This window comes from Erinaceus europaeus, chromosome 3, assembly GCF_950295315.1.
Source record: "Erinaceus europaeus chromosome 3, mEriEur2.1, whole genome shotgun sequence".
Lineage (NCBI taxonomy): Eukaryota > Metazoa > Chordata > Mammalia > Eulipotyphla > Erinaceidae > Erinaceus > Erinaceus europaeus.
Window position 1 is genome coordinate 52,449,835 of NC_080164.1, and position 25,719 is coordinate 52,475,553.

Here is a 25,719-nt window from a genome sequence, read left to right on the forward strand (position 1 = left end):
AATTTAATGCTAGAATTTGTTCTATTATCACAGACACTACATTGGAAATTCATCTTGGTATACTAAAATATTTTCATATATCTCTAAACTTGTATTTTTTCAAATGGCTTTATAGAATATGCTTTTTAAAATAGGCATATAAAACAATATATTTTCCACTTACAGGAAAAAAAAGCCCTGCCTTTAACTGCCTAAGGACATTAGGGCTGTTTTATTTCAAAAAACCTACTCTCAGCTCTCAATATTAAACTCTGAGAAAGCTTTCTTTACATTTCACAGAAGGCATGTACTATAGTCAGATACTAGAAAATAACACACACGAAGGGAAAAGTACTAGAAAGACATTATAGAGAATATAATCTACTTGTTTCCTTGTTTATAGGAAAGTCAAGTGATGTGTTCATGCTTTTAGTAAATAAACTAGAATTGTGGTTTGAACACTCTGCTGACCTGGGATTGTGGTGCTGCTGCTAGAGCTACTGTCATCCACGGGCCCAAAGAAATCAAGGTTCAGAAGAGTGGAACCTCCACTAGCTTGGAATTCAGTGACCGTGTTGATATGCAGCCACACAGAAGGTATGCCAAGGGAGGAGGGGTTATGTGTAAAAAGGGGTAAGACACATACTTGAACATGCAGGTTATAATTAGTAGTCATTACATATTTTTAAATCAACATTAAAACAATGTGTACAATATTAGTTTTTCATTACTAAGGACATTTTTAAGGTAACAGATTCAATGTACATTTTCTCATGTACAAAGTAAATAATTTAACATTTAGTAAAGTTTTAGTAAGTTAGAAATTCATTTCTTTCAATCAAAATTTGAGCCAGAACAGAAAGACCAAGGGGCAAGTATACCTGTTAAAGGGAAACAATACTTTAATCTCCACCCAACATTAAGTCATTGTACATGCCCAAATCAATCTTTCATGCTAGTTGGTTCCTAATTGATGACTTTTAAGATTGACAAAGTTGTCAATTTTAGGACATGCACCAGCACACTGATTTAGTTTAAAAAAGTAACATTATAAGGAATGTCATAACTGCCCTACCCTGATGTGCAATCTCAAGCTGTACTGTTCCCCTTTAACTCTGAAACAGTAGTCAGAAATAGTATACATTTGTATAGAAGTTGTTTGTTAATAAAAAAACACGATTTAACTGAATAAAGACACCAGACAACAGCAAAAGGTGCATCCAGGCTTTCCTTCAGCACTACTATTCAATTGGATGCTTTGCAGATATCCTAAGACTTCTACTATAAGGCAAAGTTGATAAGTGTTTTACAGAACAGCTCCAACAACTGATGAAGTATAAAGAATAAGAGTAACTGAATCTGAGGGTTGAATTAAAACTTGTGGTATCAACTTACTGTGTTACTTTAAAGACCTTCACATTACAGGAATAAGTTATTCCTTTTTTAGAATTTTCTTTTTAAAGCTGTAAGTGAAATCAACTGTTTCTGGAGCTAGATACTAGTATTTTGAGCTAAGTTTTAGAAATAGGATCATGAAAATCATTCATTTCCATTTGCATATAAGTGCTCTACAAAGTGTTATTAAATGTGAAAACTACTTTGAGTCAATAAATATGATCTGTTTGCATGTTGTTTTTGGTTAAATAACTGTGCTTTGTGCTTTAATGTAGTCTCTAGTCACAACACTGCATTCAACTCATTCCTTAAATTGAAACTACAGAAAAAAATTCAAGTAAATTGGTCCTACCTAAAATATTTAAACTACCTAGATATTTATAAAAAGTAAAGAAGTTTATTTTGACTAAAGATAAAGAAACTAAAACCTTAACTTAGCTACTACTACCTGTGCTTGGACCATGATACTGTTAATAGTAGTAACAGCTGGTTTCTTGAACAATTAGGATTCAGAAAGAAAGCCTGAATTTCCAAAAGGATAAGAAGTTATGTTCAAACAAACAAAACAAACAAACAAAAAAAAAAAAAAAAGAAAAGAAAAGAAAAGGAAAAAGTCAGCAGAGAGAAGTTTGTCTGAACTTTGTAGCTTTCTTAACTCTAGCTCTGGTGCTAGAGGCTCTACGGAGAGACGTACCATCTAAAGGGTTAGTAAGGCCACTGCTACTCCAGTCAAACTGGACGGGTGGTAGAGACTCCTAGAGTTGAAAATAAAAAAAAAATGAAATAAAAAATTAATCAGTACAGGGTGTAGCAATATAAAGATTATTTTTTTAAAAAAAAAACTAATAGCAAGATTTTTAGGCAATACCTAAAATCAATAAAAGATCTAAGGACAAAACTAGAATAATTTATAATTTCAGGTTACCAGAAAACAATAGCACAAACTGAAATTGCCAACATTCATAAACAGTACAGCTTACTGACATTACATAAGTTGTATATGAGAAATGGAATTATCTTTACATTTTCAAACAGAGATTTATGGCCTGATCTATGACAGTAATCTATTCTTAAATCACGATTTAAGCTACTGGCTTGAGTAAAACAAAATTAAAATATTAAATCTCTATGCTTTTCAAATAAGAGTGTTCTCATTTATTTCAAATGATCAACACTTAAAAATGTCTCAATAGGTAAATATAGTAGGAGAAAAAGCACTATAATAGATTTGAGTTGTAAACTATCAAGTAACTACCAAGTAAGTCATTAGATTGATAAGATTAGTAGTCTCCTTATATGCAAAATGAGAAGGCTCAAAGTTCAAGATACATTTTTTTATAGCATTCTAAATTATAAAGGAAATTATAGGGCAAAAGTTACATGCCTAAAAAAATAAAATTATTTTATCAAGTCCTGTAATTTGGAAATTTCTAATCAGTACCAGAAAGTAGGTTTTAAAATAATATACTACAATATATGCTCCAAATTCATTTCAATACTCTGAGTTCTTAAACTGTAAAAGTTGTCAAACACGAAGATAATATGATCAAGTAGTATATGTAAGACAGAAGATAATGTGGCGATTGTCTTGTAGCAAAGACAGTTAAATTATGCGAGTCAAAAAGAAAAAGAAAGCTGGGCAATGTTATACCCAGCTGAGTGCACACACATTACTATGTGCAAGGACCTGGGTTATAGTCGCTGCTCCCTGCCTATAGGATGGATGCTTCACAAGTAGCGAAGCAGGTCTACAGGTGTCTTTTTCTCTTTCTCTATCTCCAACCTCCTCTCTCAATTTTTCTCTAATATCAAATAAAATAGAAAGAAAAAAAAAAAGTGTTGCCAAGAGTAGTGAATTCGTAGTACTGGCACCAAACCTCAACAATAACTCTGGTGGCAGAAAGAGAAAAAAAAAGTAATGCAAAATCATTTTAAAATGAACACTTTCAGGAGTCGGGCTATAGCTCAGCGGGTTAAGCGCAGGTGGCGCAAAGCACAAGGTCGGCATAAGGATCCCGGTTCGAGCCCCCAGCTCCCCACCTGCAGGGGAGTCGCTTTACAAGCGGTGAAGCAGGTCTGCAGGTGTCTATCTTTCTCTGCCCCTCTGTCTTCCCCATCTCTCTCCATTTCTCTCTGTCCTATCTAACAATGACAACATCAATAACAATAATAACTACAACAACAATGAAAAACAACAAGGACAACAAAAGAGAAAATAAATAAATAAAATATTAAAAAAAATAAAATGAACACTTTCATTTTGGAATTTCCACATATTCTTAAACAATATTTATTGATAAAAATATGTAGTGCTTAGCACTATGCTTTAACATAAAGTAGGTGCTTAAAATTTAGATAAAGGGATTGTTTTGATAGGAAATGACTACTTTAAAAGTTGATTCCATGATACTGTCTTGATAACTGGGATACCAATGATAGGAATGACAGAATAAGCATTTAGTCTTCTAAAAGTTAGGCTGAGTCTGGAGGTTTAACAGAAGGCATAAAGCAGAAAAAGCTAAAAGTGGGTAGATGGAATTAGAGGGCTGATTATTAGGAAGTTCTTACTGGTGAAGAAAGAGTTTTATATTTTGACTATGATGGTGTTTTCATGAATTTATACACATGATCATGGGGCACATACAAATTATATAAGTGCTATATTTCTGTAATATAATCATGGAAGATGTTATTATGGAAGACACTGGTAAAGAACATCAGGAAAAAACCACAAACAACAACAAAAAACATAAGGCATTTCTTCTGTATTATATTTGTAGTTTCTGTGAATTTATGATTATTTCAAATAAAAATTTAAAAATAATGCTGGTAAAAGTTTGTAACCTACTTGTAATACTATATAACATTTAGTAAAGACTGTCTTTAATCTCAAAAACAAAAAACTCTTGGCACTACAACAGAATCAATTTACATTTTTCTATCAATATTTCTAGATCTGTGATAACTTTAATCATATCCAGTTGGATGGAAATAACTCAGGCTAATGAAATAAAAAACATGGATAAATGGAAATATGCTCTTTCATTAACGTGCTTTATATAAATGGTGTTAAGTAGCTGGATACTTGGAAATATTTTAGCTTCTCATATAGGTATATGACATTCTGAAGATAGTTGGTATAACACTAATAAGATGCTAAATAATGAATCAATGTTTAGTATGAATGAGATACGTATGTAATTATAGGCTAAATAATGACATTGATAAGTAAGGCAGCTCAGGGAAACATCAGAATGAAACATTTAAAAATAACTTCAAGCAATGTGTTCTGATGTTCTGAGTGATTAAGACAGAAAACAGCACTGATGTATAAGGTCAGAACAGAAAGTGAAAAAATTATGGGACAAAAGACTTGGGTTCAGAAGCTAGATATACTCTTGGTGTATGATTTTCAGTGTATTGCTCAGTCTCTCCAACCATCTTATTTTAAAAAGAGAGCATAGTGGTAGGTAATTATTTTTTCTTTCTTCTGATCCCCAAATTCTGGTTCACAAGTGATATAGTTATGTCATATACCCTAAGAAAGAAAGTTTTCTAGTGATGACTAGTTGGGCAAGTACTCAACAGAGATTTGACTCGACTGAGTAGGAAATAAAGTATGACAAAAGTACTGGGAAATCAGTAATAACACCATGAATAATGAGACCTTGAAAGTTGGTAGCTACAAATAAAACCACAACATTATGACTGCTTTTTAAGTAGAAGTATCTTAGAAAAAAATACCATTAACATTCTAATAAAATTATTGAATTCCTAAACAAGAGATGTAATTGGTTGTGAGAATAATGAATATAAACTAACTTATAAAAGATAAGAAATCTAATGGCTCTAAATTGAGATACAATTAAGATAACCTGCAAATAATAATAATAACTATATCACTATGCTAAGTTTGAAAGTCACTATTTAATAGTAATCAAAACATTAGAAACCATTTTCTTGGAAAATATGTTTTCTGGGAAAAAAATTGAACAGGTCTTGCTTGATATATTCTTCTCAGCTTTTAGGTTTAAAGGTTCTATCTGTTTCATCTGAAAATTATGACAAAGAGAAAAATGCAAAAATATTACTGCTTAGTCAAAAAGATAAAGAATATATACCATAAGTGCTAAATAACAGTGGCAAGAAAAAAATTACTTTATACAAGGAGAATACTTACAGTGTACTTCACATGTTTACTGTTTTTTTAAACCTGAATTAGAAGTATTGAATCATATAACTTATCAGGCATCTCAGAATAAAATTCTGATGTGCATACTAAAATCATAGGTTTGAGTGTGTATGTACATTAGAATGAAGTCTTAGGGTCAAGTCAATTCAGAAATGTTTGAGTAACTTTCATGGGGAAATATTATTTTCATTAGTTGCTCCAAAAGATAATGAGGATCAAAAAGCAAACAAAAAAAAAACAAGAAAAACCAATGAATTTAAAAATTAACATATGTTTTTTTAGAGATGTATGTCCACCATAAACAGAATAAAATATATGACTCAAAGAGTTTTTAAAGTATCAAGTATATCAATATAGCATCAAAGTATTACGTATCAAAAGACCAAATTTCATCAAGTAGCAAAATAGTTAAATATTTTTAATGTTAAGAACTTTTACACTTGCCTATAAATGGGGAAAAGCAATCATCTGACTGCAAGGACCTATGTGTATACCTGCATACAGGAGTGTACATATGTGCACAGAGATGGCAGCAGCCAAACACAGATTATGGTGTTACAACTAACCTCTATTAAAGTCATAACATACATAAGTTTTCATTAAATTAGCATACATGATTTTTTTTGTTTTTAAAACTAGGTCATGATTTTTAGTCAATCCTATAACTAAGTTTATAAGGACAATGATTAAGTATGAAGCATAACAAGAATGAAATATATAAGACTAACTTAGCTAAAAGGAAATAACAAGTGACAGTTAACTGATAAAATAAGCAGCAGCTTATATAAGATGTGAAAGGGGTTGAGTGGAGAAGGAAGGAGGCAGCAAGTAAAACTAACAACACCTGGCCTCAAACAGAATGATCAGTTTCAGTAGATGTACTATGCAGTTACTCAAATTATTTCACTAATACATAGCACTGTAGGAATAAGAATGCTAGCTTAAAAAAAATGAAAAAGAAAAAAGAATGCTAGCTTAAAAAAATTAAAAAAAAAAAAAAGCATGCTAGCTTAGATGGTAGTGGTATTTACCATGGGAGAAATGTTAGAATCTGTACAGACAGGCAGGCCTGAGAGAGCAGTTACTGTCAGAGGACAATATAAGGAAGATAATTAAGTATAGATTCCACCTACTGAGACATTTTGCCCAAGTCACCTTGCCAGCTGCCCAAACATCAATAAGCTAAGGCAGTTTTTATGCATTAGGTCTTCCTGCTCATTAATTCAGTGCCAGTATAACCTCATTTCAAAGGAATGTTTAAGCTATGCCCAAGTAAAAACCACAGTGGTATACAGCAGTAACAGATGTTTTCTAAGATATACTTAATTTTTACATCATAAATTTCTAAAAGATGTTCTTCAAAACACTAGTTCTGTAGATGCTATATCTCTTCTCCCCTCATTCCTACAGAAAAGGGTCTTATTGGCAAATATAGGAAATAAATTAAAATTGAATAGTTAGTTACTGTAGCATTTTTCATAATATTTAAGGCTTGTTTTGTGAAGCTTCAAGGGTGACATCACCCTGGAACCCTTCTATTATCCTGAAAGGGCTTTAAGGGTCAATGGAACACATATTTTGGGAAAGGCTGTCCAAACATACATTTTTGTTTTAGATATAACTAAGTATTTAAGGTTAAAGGTGTCAAACATGGCTACATTCACTAAAAAGTTTGTCAGACACCAAGGCACACATCTACTCCAGTACATGCAGAATGAGCCAGGGGCTGCACACATGCAAGGCCTGCACACTGCAGAGTCACCCCCCTAGACTGCTAAACAATGTTTAACCAGTACTGAGCTGTTTTTTAATTTGATGTGGGAAATGTAAACAAGCCAAATGATTATTTTTTTCCCCAGAAAAGGGGAAAGCTTTAATATTAAACATACTAAACTGAAACAAATTTGTTTTTGTGTGTGTGTGGTTAAATACACCATGGAGGTAACAAGAGAAAAAATGCAAAATTTTCCTTTGTTCTTCATTCAGTGAATGTTTTATTAAATGTCATTATCACTTTTGAATTAAGTAATAGTTTTATACTAAAAAAAAAAAGTTTTGGGTGTAGTAAGCACCCAAATTTGTTCTTTTTAACTTGACAGTCTTCAGGAGAGATGTAGAATAGCAGCAGAATTAAAGAACTGATGTAAATGTAGTATTTACCATTTAAAAAGTCAGCACTTACCAGACTGATCTTACAAATGCTCTGTCTACAAGGAATTTTAGAGATATCTGACTCAAACTCTTCATTATAAGTAAACAAACTAAGGCCTAGGATAGGGGGCCAGGTTTTAAGCACACATGTAACAATGCACAAGGACCGGGATTTGAGCCCCTGGTCCCACCACTGCTTTGCCAGTGGTGAAGCAGTGCTGCAGGTGTCTCTCTCGGTTTCTCCCTCTCTCTCTCTCTTCTTTCTCGATTTCTGACCTTTTATATCCAATAAATAAAGATAAAAAAGAATCTAAGGTCTGAGATATATTTAAAGGAGTTACCCATAACTAGTCAGTATTCAAATTGTGCCCTATTTTTAAAAATCAATAGTTTACTGTATATTGAAGGACACAATAAGTAAAACCACTCACTATAAACTAAATACTAAGAATATTTTCAAGACTAAAAGTCACATACATAAAGACAAACAATGTGTACAGACATATGTGTATATACTTGCCCAAATCTATCTATATAAACAAGGATATTTTTACCTGGAATTGGTCAGATGTACATGTGTTCATTTCTGGTGACATGGTGGTTGTCTGACCAATGGAAGCAATTTTTTCTGCAGCAGATAATGGTTTTAATGGTTCCTTGGTGGGTTCTAGCATGCCCTGAAAAAATGAAAAAAGGCAAATTAACCACTAACTGGGTGTGGGGTGGGTGGGTGAGACCAACCCATCAACTTTACAGGAAAATTAACAGTATAAAGAGAAAAACAGTCACTTGGAAAACACTGATGACAATGAAGAATGTTCTTAAATTTTGTTTGAAGAAATTTCTAGCACAATGAAAAATGTCTCATAACACGACCTTTAGAACTGAATCTTCTGAAAACAAGACTTTGAATTTTAAAGGTTTATTTGTGAAAGTGGTGGGGGGCAGATCATTATTGTGGTAAATGTAGTGCCAGAGACTGAACCTAGGACCTAGTAGCTAGAAGTCTAACACTCTACCCAGTAAGTCACCTTATACATATATGTATATGCATGATAAGCTGTATTTTAAAAAATTTATTTATTCCCTTTTGTTGCCCTTGTTTTTTTTTAATTGTTGTAGTTATTATTGCTGTCATTGTTGGATAGGACAGAGAGAAATGGAGAGAGGAGGGAAGACAGAGAGGGGGAGAGAAAGATACTTGCAGACCTGCTTCACCGCCTGTGAAGTGACTCCCCTGAGATACTTATCTCCCAATAAGGTGTATTTTTAAAAGATTTATATAAGAGAGAGAAGGAGATAGGAAGAGGGGGGAGGGAGAGTGAACACCCACAGCAGAAATCATTTTAGCATATATGGTGCCAGAGATACAACTTTGGACCTCACTCATGCAAGTTCAGAGTTCTGTGCCACTGCACCACCTCCAGGGGTGCTAATATCTTCAATTATTTATCAACAAAGTAAACATGCCTCTCTTTAGTAGGGGTGATAAGTCAGTAATGTTAGAAACTGTAAATTAGAAACAAACAAGTTATCAGTTGTTTATCTCCTCCAGTCTTTTCTACGTTCAATTGCTAACAATGGTATATGTGAAAAGTTTTCAGTAGCTAAAGAAACGGATAAATTCATCATCTAACTTAATGTCATATACATTACATAGACTCTTTAACACACCTTTATGTAAGGAGGCAATACATTTGGTAAACAATTACAAATCTTAGTCTGCTTTCACTTGAACCAATGTATCATCCCCAATCTGCCTTATGTGGAAACTAGTCAGAATTCCAAATCCTAAAGTCTTCCCCACTCTCTGAAAAGAAGCTGGGGGTAGTGCCCAGCAATCTGTTTTACTAATTTTCAAAGCAATTCTGATATATGACAGAGTCCAAGAACCATTACCATAACTCATTATTCTTAAACATAGCATTTCCCTAGGTGACATCAAAAGATACCAAACAGCTTACATATGTAAAGCACAATAGGAAAAAAATAGGTATAATTAGAATTTGAAATTAGATGTGGAAAGATTAAAGTTCTTAACTAGAAAGCATCATAAAGATAGAAGAAAAGAGTTCACTAAATCAACTTTGTATAGAAAACCCAATGCTCTTCAGCCACCAAGTTGTAGATGCTACCATGACACCAACCCTGGGCAGATGACCTCACCAATGAGTCCTGGAAATCCCTCTCCCTACCCCACTGGAGAAAGACAGAAACAGGCTCGGGGTATGGATCAACCTGTCAATGCCCATGTGTTGCGAAGAAGCAATTACAGGTGCTTCCCATAAAAAACATTTTGGAGGGCCACGCAGTGGCGCACCCGGTTAAGTGCATACACTACAGTGCAAAAGTACCCAGGTTCAAGCCCCTGGTCCCCACCTGCAGCAGGAAAAAATTTGGTCTATATTTCCAGAGATAAAGAATAACGAAGCTTCCAATGGAAAGGATGGGATGTGGAACTCTGGTATTGGGAATTGTATGGAATTGTACCCCACTTATCCCACAATCTTGTCGATCATTATTCAATCACTAATAAATTAAAAAAGAATAGTAAATTTGGAGTAGGAGATAATTCACCCAGTGAAGAACCTTATCATGTATAAGGTCCTACGTTTCAGCTCCAGTACCATGGTAGTAGGAAAACTCCATGAATGGGAGAATAGCACTGAGATATCTCTCCTCTCTTCTTATCTCTAAATAAAAAGAATGAAATAAATGGGCACAGGAAAACTATTCCGTGGTACTATGTGTAAGACCCTTATTTCATTCCCTGATCTCATTAGGAAAAAACAAAAAAGGCTATTACTAATAAATACTGCAGTTAAGATCTTAAAAAAGTACAAATATTAGCCTCTAGCCTCATAAAAATTAAAGAACTGGCCAATGTGCTAGCTTACACATAAGCATTAAGATTACTGGCCCAAACTGCTGAGTTAAAGCTCCTATAAATTAACTTCCCACCTTTTTCTTAAAGTGTGACAGTAACATCAACAACTATTAGAATGTATTCTTTGAGAAAACAAAAAACTAAGTTTAAAAAATCTTCTGGATTATATTTATTACAACAGAAAAAGTGTAAGAATGAAGTGTTTCAAAAATAGAAGATAACCACTAAGAAAGTAGAAACTGTTAATACATTAAGCACACAAAAATTTTTGCTCAGTTCCTCAGGGCACAAGTACAAAAACAAAACATTGCAATTCAATTTCAATGTTTCAAGTTCATTCATGGAAAAAGTTTTGAGGTAAGAGAGGTCAAGCTGTCAAGAGACTGCTCAGTGGTAGCACATAGACTTCCATGCATGAAGCTCCAGAGGTTCCAGATTCAATCACTGGAACTGCCATATGCTATAACTGAGTGATGCTCCTCTGGCTAGTCTCACTCACAAAAATAATTTTTTTAAGTCAAATTCCACAGCAAATTCATTCTCACATGCACATAAAGAGTTGTAAAGTTTAAACTCTACTTATTTTTTCTTTCTTTCTTAAACATAGCGTTTTGCCTTATTTTCAAGTTACTGGTGGAAGAATTAAAAAATTTCAGTAAAAAAAAAAATTAGTAGTAAGACTTTTTTTAATTCACCAATAACTCAAACACACACACACACACAAACACACACAAAACTATAAACATGTCAAACTTTAAAAATGTGACTGAATCTTGATAAGGTAAACAGTGAAAATTCCTCAGTTATCCTGGACTACCTGGCATATCTGGAAAAAAAAAAAAAAATTCAATACATTTAAAACATTAATAGAAAACTAAGGACCAATTATGGGTCCTGGCTTATATTTATTTGCTATAATTTGTTATTTACAAATCTTTTATATACTCATGACCTCAATATTGCATTCTTTAAAACTGACCATTATTAGATGACATCCAGACCTTCCAATACTTTCTTAGCTCCTTCTTTGTTTAAGGCAAAATTAGGGAAAAAAAAAAAGAGAAACATACAAAGGGGTATTTATAAATTTACGAGCACTAACATGACTTAAATAAAAATACTTTTCAATCTAAAACACTGTGGTGTGTCCAACTACTGGAAAAGGACCTCAGGTCATGACTGAAGGAATATATGTGATTAGAATGGTTATCCTATCTATTCTTTTGCTGTTCTCATACTAAATGTACCTTAAAATATACTTTCCATGTCATGCTTTATAAGATAATTTTACTGGGTAGTAAATACTTGCAAAGACATTTTTTTTACTTACCAGTCCTGCTGCATACATGGGCACAATAACAGGCTGCTTCTTATTACCCGTGAAGAGCTATACACAAATGTTAGAAAGAAAGAAGGCATTTAGATAATGATCTGTCATAAAATGAAGCTTGTTTGTAAAGTATGCTTGCAATATTGATTACATGCATAGGAAGTGATAAATTGAAAAGACTGCTATATTGTTCACATGGAGTTTTATTTTTTATTTCCTCATCCAATACCTTGAGCTTAGAATAAAAAAAAAAAAAAGATATTTTTTTCTAAGAATAACAAATTTGATTTGAGAAAATTTAAATTGAAAAGGTGACATATTCAAAATACATGAACAAGTTAATGTTGATTAATACATGTTTAAATCAACTAAAATTTACCATTCTGAGGAAACAGCTTAATTGCAGTTTTAACAGAAGTGTAACAGAATTTTAAAACCCAGAGAAGTTGACTAAAGCATTTTCTAAAGTACTAACAAACTCACTATGTTTCGGGTGTCTATTCCCAAGGAGCACAAGAGCTTCTTGTTGCTGTGAGAGCCTCCCCACTGATATCTCAAGCCATATGCATCGTGGATATCCTGTAGCTCAGTCCATACATCCAGTAGCTCCCTGCAAAATCCATGATGAAGTCACCCACCATGGGTTATGCAATAGCTTTCACCATGAATTCTACTTTTAATATGATTGAGAAATAATAAATATTACAGTTAATCTTATGTTTAATACAATACAACTGCTATCTAAATTAAATCAATGGCCAACACTTACAATAGCTAAAAAAGTAATTACATTAGTCATTTGAAACAATATTCTATAATAAAGCAAAGGTTTAGCCTGAATATTATTCTTTTTAGCTGTAAAGCAGGAACATTTAGAAGAAATAAATCACTCAGCATTCCTTCTGACTTAATCAGCATTTGTGTTTTCTCCTTGTATCTTGTCTAGACAGTTGCAACTAGAGAAATATAAAAAAACATATACAATTTTGTATTCTTTTGTCCAGATTTTATGCATTTCCTCACCTACTCAAATATTCAACACTGATGCACCATCATTTTGCTGTAGAATTATTTCCATACAATAAATTTCTTGGAAAAAGAATATTGGGTTTAAGTATATGCACTACCAGTACAACTTTAGTACAAATATCTTTTCTGTTTTAATGATATGGAAGGCCTCACACATGCACAACAGCACTGAGTGGTTTCCTGGTCCAGATACTCTCTATATATAGTTTTTTGAAACTGGGTCTGGAAATTGCCTGCTGGTATCATGTATGTGTGAGGCCTTACATAGATACATATGGGGGGCGGTGAATGGGAGACAGGAGGAAAGAACCACTAAAGCACCACTTCACAATCCAAGGGGTTGTTGTTATTGTTATTGTTATTGATCTTTTGTTTCTTTTTTTGGTTTTGTCCACAATGTTCCCACACATCATGCAAATAGCAGAACCCAGGGCCTCATGTAGCTTAGCTTTACCTGCTGAACTATATCTCATGGCCCCAACACCTATTTTTATTATTTTAAATGCTTATTATTTTTGGTGTCAACAACAGCTGAACTCAGGGCTTCACACATGCAAATCATGCACTCTGAGCTATGTACCTGGTGACTACTATCTTATTTTAAACAAAGTCTTCAGGATGAGAGATTGCTCACATTGTAGGGCACATACCTGAGCATCCAGGTTTGAGCCCTCTCTACAACATGGGAGACTAGAAATAGCACTATGGAAAGCTCGATGAATTGTGGAGCAATACTGTGGTATCTCTCCTTTCTCTCCCTGTAACTTTATCTGAAGTTAAAGGTAAAAAAGTCTGCTTGGAGCAGTGGAGCTGCACACATGCAATGTTCCAAAAAAGCAAAAAAAAAAAAAAAAGTTTTAACATAATAAAATATGAAACTTTTGTTCTTTTTTCTTCTTAGAAATTACCCCAAAGCCATAAGAACTGGCTTAAGGATCCCTGTTTGAGCCCCCAGATCCCCATCTGCAGGGGAGTCGCTTCACAAGCGGTGAAGCAGGTCTGCAGGTGTCTATCTTTCTCTCCCCCGCTGTCTTCCCACCTTCTCTGACCCATCTTGGACAGAGCTAGACAGAATTATGTTAAGTGAGCTAAGTCAGAAAGATGAAGATGAGTATGGGATGATCCCACTCATCAACAGAAGTTGAGGAAGAAGATCTGAAAGGGAAACTAAAAGCAGGACCTGACCAAATTGTAAGTAGGGCACCAAAGTAAAAACCCTGTGGTAAGGGGTAGACATGCAGCTTCCTGGGCTAGTGGGGGGTGGGAGTGGGTGGGAGGGATGGGTCACAGTCTTTTGGTGGTGGGAATGGTGTTTATGTACACTCCTAGTAAAATGTAGTCATATAAATCACTAGTTAATTAATACGAGAGGGGGAAATTAATTGTATGTCTCAAAGTTTTTTAAAACACAGACTGAGTCTTTAATATATAGGCTGTGAATTTGATATGCGGACTCTCTCAAAAGCCTAGACCAAGTAGATCAGAAGCAACCAATAGCATAGCTATATACAAGATACTGGGTGCTACTAGAGTTTGCAGTGAGTATCCCCCTAACACTTCCTCTCCACTATTTCAAGCTTTGGGTCCATGATTGCTCAACAACTTGTTTAGCTTCGTATGTTAACTCTCTTTTCAGTCACCAGGTTCCAGATGTCATCAGGATGCCGGTCAGGCTTCCCTGGACTGAAGACCCCACCAATGTGTCCTGGAGCTCCACTTCTCCAGAGACCCACCCTACTAGGGAAAGAGAGAGGCAGACTGGGAGTATGGACCGACCAGTCAATGCCCATGTTCAGCGGGGAAGCAATTACAGACGCCAGACCTTCTACCTTCTGCAACCCACAATGACCCTGGGTCCATGCTCCCAGAGGGATAGAGAATGGGAAAGCTATCAGGGGAGGGGGTGGGATATGGAGATTGGGTGGTGGGAATTGTGTGGAACTGTACCCCTCCTACCCTATGGTTTTGTTAATTAATACTTTCTTAAATAAATAAAAAAAAAAGATACTGGATACTGTACAGCAAACCATAACAAAAGGACTTTTCAAAGTTAACCCAATTACCAAATAATGTGATGATAACATTAACTATCAATTGTCTTTTTGAACCCTAAGACAGCAGGAACCTCACATATCCACTATAGAGCCTCTACTTCCCCCAGTCCTGGAACCCTTGGATAGGGCCCACTTTCCCGTATGCCTCTCCCAATCCATATCAAATAATATCGCATCTGCCGATTGCAACCTAATCAACACGATTGCCACCTCAACATGCTTCACTTCTTCAGACTGTGTCCAGAGACTTCAGGTGTGGAATGATAACTCTTCAGCTTCATTACTCGGGTGAGACCTTTCCTTTGATAGTACACTCTAATTCCATCCCAGGTGGTTCACTTTCTAACAAAGTCCCATAACCTAGATATACACCAGTTTCTGTGAGAGAGAGCTTCTGTTCACATGTATACATAGACTACTGCAAAATATATACCTGAAAGCAGAAGTACATTAGAGTTTGCAGTGAGTACCCCCCCAACACTTCCTCTCCACTATTCCAAGCTTTGGGTCCATGATTGTTCAACAATTTGTTTGGCTTCGCATGTTAACTCTCTTTTCAGTCACCAGGTTCCAGATGTCATCAGGATGCCGGCCAGGCTTCCCTGGACTGAAGACCTCACCAATGTGTCCTGGAGCTCAGCTTCCCCAGTGACCCACCCTCCTAGGGAAAGAGAGAGGCAGACTGGGAGTATGGATCGACCAGTCAACGCCCATGTTCAGCGGGGAAGCAGTTACAGAAGTCAGACCTTCCACCTTCTGCATCCCACAATGACCCTGGGTCCATGCTCCCAGAGGGATAGAGAATGGGAAAGCTATCAGGGGAGGGGATGGGATATGGAGATTGGGTGGTGGGAATTGTGTGGAGTTGTACCCCTCCTACCCTATGGTTTTGTTAATTTATCCTTTCTTAAATTAAAAAAAAAAATTACTCCAAAGCCATAAGAACCGGCTTAAGGATCCCGGTTTGAGCCCCCAGCTCCCTATCTGCAGGGGAGTTGCTTCACAAGCGGTGAAGCAGGTCTGCAGGTGTCTTATCTTTCTCTCCCCCGCTGTCTTCCCTTCCTCTCTCCATTTCGCTCTATCCTATCCAACAACAACAACATCAATAACAACAATAATAACTACAACAATAAAACAAGGGCAACAAAAGGGAATAAATAAATAAATATTTAAAAAAACTTTAAAAAATTACCCCCAAACAAAAACCAGGAAGCAAAACCATCTCCATCTGCAATGAAATCAAGATACCATAAATACTGAGATCACAAAGATGGACATTTAAGTGATTTAGCTGTATGGATGAAGAGATTTGTAGATAGAACATGATGCCTACAGAGAGAGGTGAAGAGTACTGAAATCCAGTCCAGGAATAACAAATCACTTTGAAATTCAAACTAGAAAAGCAATCCAGATGCTTGGACATCCAGTAAGTAGTAGGATTTCCAGAAAGAGAAAACAAAGACAACAGAGGAAGGTAGCTATCAACAAAATGAATTGCCTAGTCTTGGGACTCTCCTATATTGCTGGTGGGAACGTAAATTGGTCCAACTCATATGGAAAAACAGTCTGGAAATCCAAGAAGACCTATGCACACCAATGCTCATAGAAGTACAATTAGTAATCGTCCAAACTTGGAAGCAATCCAGATGCCCAACACTAGATAAAGGGCTAAGGAAGTTGTACACACAAACAATATAATAATATGCAGCTGTGAAAAATTCAATGACTGTAATAATGATAGTCATCAACAATTTAATTAAAATAGTGACACAAATCAACTGAAGGAACCTAGGAGGCAAAGCAGTAGTGATACACATGCTGTCTACTTAAGAGGACCTAGGTGCATCTCCACTGCAAGGGAGCAGGAACCATGAACAGCACTACCAAGAACAAACACTCTCCATCTCTCTCTCTCTACCATCAGCACTGCCCACATCTGTCTCTAAAATATATAATAAAAACTGAGCTGGCGGGAGTCAGGCGGTAGCGCAGCGGGTTAAGTGCAGGTGGCGAAAAGTGCAAGGACAGGTGTTAAGGATCACAGTTCGAGCCCCCAGCTCCCACCGGCAGGGGAGTCGCTTCACAAGTGGTGAAGCAGGTCTGTCTTTCTCTCCCCCTTTCTGTCATCCCCTCCTCTCTCCATTTCTCTCTGTCCTATCCAACAACAACATCAGTAACAACAACAATAACTACAACAACAATGAAAAACAACAGAGGCAACAAAAGGGGAAATAAATAAAATAAATAAATACTTAAGGAAAAAAAACTGAGCTGGCTAGGGAGGCACCTCAGCAGCATCACACATACAAGAAGTCTTGGAGTTAGCATGAGCATTACATTAAAAAGAGGGAAGAAGGGGAGGAGGTGGAGAAGAAGAAGAAAATGTACTAGGAAGATGAAGGGAAAACAGCGATATAATATCTAAATTCTCATCTGCCATACTGGGAAGTCAAAGAATAATATATAAAACTAACTAGAATTTCCAGAAGATTTAACTTAAATGTGGAGAGGAAATGAGGCTGAGGAGATGACTCACCAATAAAGCACATGCCTTACGTATGTAAGGTGCTGGGTTCAACCCCAGACACTAAAGAGATAAACCAAATAGAATATACATATGAGAGCAATGGAGAGAAAGACTAGAGCACCATCCTGGCTTATATAGTATTGGTGACTGAATCTGGAGGCTTGGACATGCAAACCACCTCCCAGGCCATCCATAATTGTCTTCTTTTTAAATGTGGGGGGGGGGGAGGGAGAGAGGGAGGAAGGGGAAGGGGAGGTAGAAGAGGAAGAAGGAGAGGGAGAGGGAGAGGGAGAGAGAGAGAGAGTGTGTGTGTGTGTGTGTGTGTGTGTGGAGACTGACCAAAGCACCACTGCACCATCTATGGAGTATCACTTGTATGGTCTTTGTTGTTCCCATGTGGTGCTGAGGGTAAACCCAGAGCCTTAAAAGCTTGCAAGCCTTAAAAGCTACTACTGAGCCGACTCTACAACTCATATTTAAAGAAACTTATTATTTTATGAGAGATAACTACAGCACTGCCACAGTATATGCTATGCCAAGTAACAAATGTGGGGTCTCACACAGGCCAAGTCCAGTAGTGCTCTAATACTGGCTGCTTTAAAAATATGATGTTGAGGAACAAACTCAGGGCCTTACACATGTGGGTGTGGCCTTCCCAGTCCAATATTTCAAATTCTGTATTTTTGGAAAGAGAGAGAGAGAGATATAAAGAGATAGGTAGACTGATAAAGAGAGATAGAGTCAGAGAGAGGAGGAGAGTGGAGACAGAGATATCAAAGCACTGCTCCACCATCCACAGAATTTCACTCATATGTTCTTTATGCTGTCCATGGTACTCCCATGCAATGTTGGGGATAGAATCCAGAATCCAGGCCTCACACAGGCATGACTGGAACTCTACTGCCGAGTCACCTCCCAGGCACCAATTTAAAATTTTCAGATAGTGTTTCAGAATCTTAATCTTTTAAGATAACTATGAATTAGAATAGTGGAAATGAACAAAAATACATGCTAACTTGAAACTGCTACTTACCCACTTTCAGCTAAGGCCTCTCTTGCTTTTATTGGCAAGGTGTTTGTTTCTAGCAAGTGCTTCAGGGAAGTAACTTCTTCTTCAGTATCAGGGACAAATACGGAAGGAAAACATGCTTCGAAAATTCGCTCCAGGCGGTTTAGTAAAGATGTCTGTATCAAAACACCCCCAAAAGTTTATTTGCATGATTCTAATATCTCAGCTTTATCATTAAAATACACACACACTGTTAACTAATACAAGAGACAGGAAACCATTGTTCTAAACAACTTTAAATAATCATGGTAATAATAGCAGGTGACAAATAAATATTAAAACATGCCAACATCATAGTCTGTACTTTGCAAATATATTATCTACTTAAAATTCTACAAAGAAACTATTATCCAACTGTATACTGAGAAAGTAATTGATCAGAGTCTGAATTATTTTTCCAAAGCAAAAGCAAACAAAACCAGATTACTTTCTTATCCCCTCCTACAATACTAGGATGATTCTAGATTTAGGAACAAGAATGGAGCTTGTGAAAAGTATTATGCTAATACAGTTGAACAGAACCTCTTTTGGAGCTGAATAAGGGCAAAAGACTGGCATACTTTAACCATGACTCTTTAGTCACTATCAGGCCATTCCATCAGCTGGGGCCATTATTGGGGAGTTCTGAGATTCCCAAACAGATTTGATGGGCCAAGACGTTGAATAAATCCCTCTCTCCATTGTTACTGGTCATTTCTATCAGGAACAACAAAACAGACCCCTTTGTGAGCTCACCATAGGACCTTGCCCTCAACTTGGATCAACAATGGTAGAGAATGTTCCATCCTCTGAAGGGAGGCTGGACAACATACTCTATGCTACATCTGAGGAAGATGGGTCGAGATTAGGGCAGCATGGACTGTTCCCACTCATGACCACAGAATGTGAGCTCAGATCTACAGGGATGCAGAGGTCACAAAGGCTCTTAAGCTGAATATGGGCCCCAGATCACATCAAATTGATGGGGTTTCCAGTCAACAATATTTATACCACTTTCCCATATTAGGGAGCTACTCTCTTCCCTGATCCAGCTTTCTGGTCCTTTTTCCAGCCATGACATCATCTCCCCAGACAATAACTTGGATCCACTGGCATATCAGATTTCAGGCTCAGGGGCAAAAAGAAAAAGGAAGAAAACAACAACAACAACAACAACAACAACAAAAAACTAGTATAGCCACAGGCCCTTTAGAATCTAACTAAAATATGCCTACTAGCTATCTACAAAATGGAGACCCCCCAACTCTTCATCTGCACTATTCCAGCCCTTAGGTCCATGATTGGTCAATAATTTGTTTGGCTTTGTATGCTAACTCTCTTTGTCAACCACCAGGTTTCAGAAGCTAGCATGATGCTGACCAGACTTCCCTGGACAGACAACCCCACCAATGTGTCCTGGAGCCTTTTCCTCAGAACCCTGCCCCACTAGGGAAAGAGAAAGACATGCTGGGAGTATGAATTGACCTGTCAATGCCCATGTTCAGCAGGGAAGCAATTACAGAAGCCAGACCTTCAACCTTCTGCATCCCATAATGACCTTGGGTCCATGCTCCCAGAGGGTTAAAGAATAGGAAAGCTATCAGGGGAGGGGATGGGATATGGAGTTCTGGTGGTGGGAATTATGCGAAGTTGTACCCCTCTTATCCTATGGTTTTGTCAATGTTTCCTTTTTATAAATAAAAAAAATTTTTTTAAAAAGAACCTCTTTTGGTATATAAATACTTTAACTTTTAGTATTTTAGAAATATCTCTGCTACAAAACAAGCCAAAGTAGAAGAGAGTATCAAATTTTTACTAAGAAATTCAACATTTTACTTTTAATTTCAAAGATGTTTTATCTTTTAGGAATCCTTCTATTATGCATATATGTATTTTTAATACACCACTGCCATTCATCCAAATCACGTCTTATTTTCACCAAAAGCATTGGCACTTAAGAATTTACATTAATTAAAACTTGTTGGGTTTAGACTAACTTAAAGTTAGTCTTGAGGGTATTATTAGATTTATTTTACATGTACAATGTACAGTAACATTTATTTCCACTTTTTTACTGTAATATATATATATGTGTGTGTATACATATATTTTTCCAACTTAGCCCAATATATTACTTAGACATCAAATAGGAATACAAACTGTTAGTATGTTAAGGCCTGTTGGCAGATTAAGTATATTACTAAAATGAAACCCAGTGTGTACAAAAATCTCTCATTATGGTAGTTAATTCCTGCCAAGTAACAAGAAAAAGTTAATGCTTGGTGTCTATTATTTTGTACAGTAGACAACAAGGAAAATAAAGAGCAAAAGGAGAAAAATGTCACAAACACATCTTCTAAAACTAAATTTCTCTTTTGGAAGCATAATCAGCAAAAAATTTAACAGTGCATAATTAGTCTCAGGGTACTCATCTATCTCTACCAAAGTTAGTTTAACAACTTCATTATATTCACATGTGTGATATGGGAAAAAGTTCTCAGTATCAATTATGAAACCTACAGTGAAGAGTAGATTCAAGATCCCAAGGCTTGTGAAACCTGAGTGTGTCAAGGGGACCTGTGCTTACTTGCTTCAGTGGAGGGAATGGACAGACATCACTTTTAAAAGGATCAGATAACCATCTAATTGGAAACTTGAGTAGAAAAGGTAAACAAAACCTGCAAATGACCAAGTTTTATTTCTCTGTAAATTAAAACTGTATCCTCTCAGTTATCCCTTTAATGAGACAGAAAAACTATTTATCAAGGGATGAAAGGACCCCAAAGAACATTCAAGCATTTGGGCAATATTATGTACAACTAGTAGGTCTCAGTTACACAGATGAACAATTTTTCAAATTAGAGGAATGTGCCTGAGGATACAGGACTTTATATTAATCTAATTACCTCAACTTTTTACCCATTCCCCAAGCTTTTTTTTCATAAAAGGCATAGTCACCCTAACCTATTAATTTCTGCATGTTGTAACAAGAAATTAAATGTTACAAACATTTTTACTACAACCTTCCTATGGAGTTGGGGGAAAAGTACCCAACTAAAAAAAATCTATTTTTGAGAGCTGCTTATGTAAATAGAAGGAGTTATACTACTCCCTGTGGATTTCTAACATTGGAAAATGCTGAACATTTTAGCTGATTTGTTGGCATTTCTGATTTAAATCTTGATCACATTATAAATATAAAATGTATGTTTAAGAATGCTTTGTTCACCAAGAAGCACAATAAGGCTGAAAGTTCAAAAATGTCATAGAACTTAGCCCAAGTAACTTGGTACAAGCACACAGTCCAAGAATATAATTAACAAAGTGTTCAGAGAACAGTTTGTATTATCAAGTAGGCAGATTTTTTTTTTTAGAAACAGATTTTCCAAAGCATATTGTAATCAAACATTAAATTTCAAAAACTCCTTATTCTGAGCATAAAATGTGAACATGAGAGTCCAGAGGTAGACCAAAACTGTGATATTGGTAAAGGTTTTAGTTTTTTTTTTTTTAAATCTTTATTTATTGGAGACAGCCAGAAATCAAGAGGGATAGAGAAGGAGGGAGACAGAGAGACACCTGCAGCACTGCTTCACCATTTGCAAAAGCTTTCCCCCTGCAGGTGGGGACCGGGGACTCGCACATTGTGATATGTGTGTTCAACCAGGTGCACCACCACCCACCCCCAAGGTTTTAGCTTTTTAAGATATTTTTTGCAGGAGTAAATAAAGTTGTGATTACACCTGAGGCTCTGAGGTCTCCGGTTCAAACTCTGGCACCACCACGAGCCAGAACTGAGCAGTGTTCTGGCTAAAAATAAAATTAACTTTTAAAATAAATTTAAACTTAAAAATATGGTGAAGCAGGACTGCAGGTGTCTCTCTGTCTATTTTCCCTTCACTTCTCAACTTCTTTGTTTCTGTTCAATAATAAATAAATAAAAATATTCAAAACTAGAGTCAATAAAATATTATTTAAATTTGAAATTATCCTAAGAATATATTGTATTTGGACTTATTCTACTATACTGTAAAGGGAATTTTATATTAATTCTTATTCTATAAGAATTATATTAATTTTTCTCCCATGTGCTTAACCAGGTACATCACCACTGGCACCCAGATTTTTATTTTTCCTTTACAGGCACCTCTATAGACTGGTTTCCACTCTGATTATTTTAATGTAATTGAGGTGTATCTGTTCTAGACACTGTTTCAAGAATTATATTATTATTCTATATAGAGTATATTTAATAATAGGATGTCTACTCATGGATTTGATTAAATGATGATTACTCAACTGGAAACTTATTAGCACAAAAATGTGAATTTATATTTATTAATATGTCATAGTACACTTAGGTTTGCATAATATGTAAAACTTGAAAGACTATATTTGATTAGTTGCAAGTGATAAGAATTTGCAGAATTCTAATTTCACTAGGCAAGCAATGCAACATAAGGAATTAAGTTTAGGAAAGTAAGGGACTAAATTCAGCAAACGATCGAAAGACATTCTCTGAAATGAAGAAATTGCAAAAGCATGACATGGCAGATTACCTTTTATTTAATGCTTATAAAAGTACCTAACTGTGCCAGATAATATTCTAAATGCTTTACAAATACACATATCCATAAACTAGGACAAAATATATACCTGAAAGCAAAAGTACACAATAGTCTGCAGTGACTATTGTACCCCCAAACACTTCATCTGCACTATTACAGCCTTTAGGTCCATAATTGTTCAATAATTTATTTGGCTTTGTATGTTAACTCTCTTTTCAGCCACCAGGTTCCAGATGTTAGCAGGATGCCAACCAGACTTCCCTGGACAGACAACCCCACCAATGTGTCCTGGAGCTCCACTTCCCCAGAGACCCACCCTACTAGGGAAACAGAGAGGCAGACTGGGAGTATGGATTGACCAGTCAATGCCCATGTTCAGCGGGGAAGCAATTACAGAAGCCAGACCTTCCACCTTCTGCAACCCACAATGATATAAAATAAAAAATAAAAATATAAGATAAAATAAAAATATAAGATAAAAAATAAAAAATGGGAAAGCTATCAGGGGAGGGGATGGGATAGAGAGATGTGGTGGCAGGAATTGTGTGGAGTTGTACTCCTCTTATCCTACGGTTCTGTTAATGTCTCCTTTTTTAAATAAATGAATAAAATAATAAAAAAATCAAATACAGCTCATTTAAGTTGTTTAAGAATCAAATAAGGAAGGCAATAGTAATATTCCCACTTTCTACATAAAAAAAAAGGAAGAAAGATTAAACTAAACTGCCTTTACCCTTAGTCACATGAATACTATCTAAGGAGGTCAGATTCAAACCTAGAAAGATTAACCTTAGACCCCATGCTTTTACCATCATATGACAAAAGAACAAATCTAAATCCAGTTGCTAAAAATTACATGAGTTGTAATTACATGAAGGGAAAGACTATGTCCTACCTTGATTCTTCAAGACTAAGGTTTCTATACATAGTTGTAAAAGAATGTTAATTCAATCACTATGTACTAAATTTAAACAAGTACTCAACTTGGCTGGGGGAGATAGCATAATAGTTTTGCAAGACTTCAATGTCTTAGGCTCTGAGGTCCCAGATTCCACCCCTAGCCCCACCATAAGCTAGGGCTGAACAGTGCTGTGATTTCTGTCTCCCTTTCAATAAAGAGACAAAATATTTTTAAAAGTATGCAATTTTATTTACAACTGTGGGGACATATCCTGCTAATGCATACCTTACTGTAAAGCATATTTTTGTATGTAGGCTGGATAGTCTATACAATTTTAACATACATAAATAATAATAGCTGGATGTCTGTTTTCTGTCTTTTCTGAAGGTTGTTTGTTGTTTTTCCAGCTCTGACTTATGGTGGTGCAAAGGGATTGAACCTGAGACCTAGCAGCCTACCATTATGCTACCTGCCCCACCCTGTTTGGTGTTAAGTATTACTTGGTATTATGTTCTAAAAAAAACTTTACAGCTATTACCCATATTATAGGAGAAACTGAAGTTAAGGGGGATTAACCTAATTTACCTGCCTTATGCTGGTATAGTGCACAGTAAGGATTTGATCTAAAGTCCGACCCCAGTGCTTATTATCTTTATACCAGATCATGCTTGACACACTTTTTAAACGTTTCTAACCATTAAATAAAGAATTCACTACCGAAGTGATGACTATATTTAAAATAAAATATGCCATCTAACATTGTATTTTATACTTTTCAATAAAAAAAACTTTTACTGAAATATTTTTACTGAAAATGTTTACTTAAGTGTTAGTGCTGCACTCTAGTGAAAGGGTAATAAGCACATGCACACACTGAGCATACTGAGTCATTTACAATTACAACAGCAACTAGATGACAAACTAAACAGTCACATCAATTTTGTGAATTTTACGTCTTCAGCTTCAGTGTAAAAAAAGGAAAATTAGTCATTAATTCCCCCCGCTGAAATTAGAATTAGGAAACTGGGAGCTGTCTAGCTGAATACTAGTTAGTGTAACTTAGCAATGCCTTTCCATTCATACATGCATCAAATTCTAAGCTGGGCAAACAGTAGTACTTCTGATCAAACATTTTCAGAACTGAGTTCTTAGGTAAATGTAAAGTTGAAAGTCAATTTCTTTCCAAGGCAGGAGTCAGACTCCCTTTTTATTTTCTCTGTGTCCAGTGCTATTTATGCTGAGAAGCATATCTGCCTGTCAAAGTTATTCTGAGAACAGAAACTGGTCCAAAGCAGTAGTTTTGCTCTCAAAATAGTTTGACAAGTGAGTTTTAAACCACAACTAGTGGTGCACCTATATGTTCTCTCTTGCTTTTCCATTGTTTTCAACTAGGAATCAAAATTCAGTTGACAATACCATTTCTTACACTTTTGAAGACTATTTCCAAGATGTTTATTTCTAAGATTATTCAATATCATCTTCTTGCTCTCACAGTGTACAAGGTACTTATTCTAATGAACACCTTTATACATACAATTTTATTTTAACTTTATGAGAATTTTTTCCTTCTTTTTCTTATGAGAACTGTGAAGCAAGTACTATTATTATCTTCTAAACCTGAAGTTCAGGGAAGTGGTAATGCAACTTAGCACCGAAAG

At 35.8% G+C, this 25,719-nt stretch overlaps 1 protein-coding gene and 1 long non-coding RNA gene across 5 annotated transcripts in view; one reads left to right on the top strand and one right to left on the bottom strand.

Annotated features, from left to right (window-relative positions):
• The window catches only part of LOC132537663 (uncharacterized), a 458,600-nt gene that overhangs the window by 52,400 nt on the left and 380,481 nt on the right, over nucleotides 1-25,719 (top strand). The window lies entirely within an intron of this gene.
• AFTPH (aftiphilin) overlaps nucleotides 1-25,719 on the bottom strand; it is a 67,446-nt gene that overhangs the window by 13,139 nt on the left and 28,588 nt on the right. For 2 of the 4 annotated variants that reach the window (XM_007539612.3, XM_060187193.1), the window contains exons 3-8: nucleotides 18,578-18,729; nucleotides 12,418-12,544; nucleotides 11,935-11,991; nucleotides 8,272-8,394; nucleotides 2,069-2,129; nucleotides 451-534 (exon numbers count right to left, since the gene is read on the bottom strand). In XM_007539612.3, the coding sequence (XP_007539674.2) occupies nucleotides 451-534; nucleotides 2,069-2,129; nucleotides 8,272-8,394; nucleotides 11,935-11,991; nucleotides 12,418-12,544; nucleotides 18,578-18,729 (604 nt within the window). The remainder of the gene's footprint in view (nucleotides 1-450; nucleotides 535-2,068; nucleotides 2,130-8,271; nucleotides 8,395-11,934; nucleotides 11,992-12,417; nucleotides 12,545-18,577; nucleotides 18,730-25,719) is intronic. The other 2 variants (XM_007539614.3, XR_009548940.1) reach the window with 2 other exon arrangements.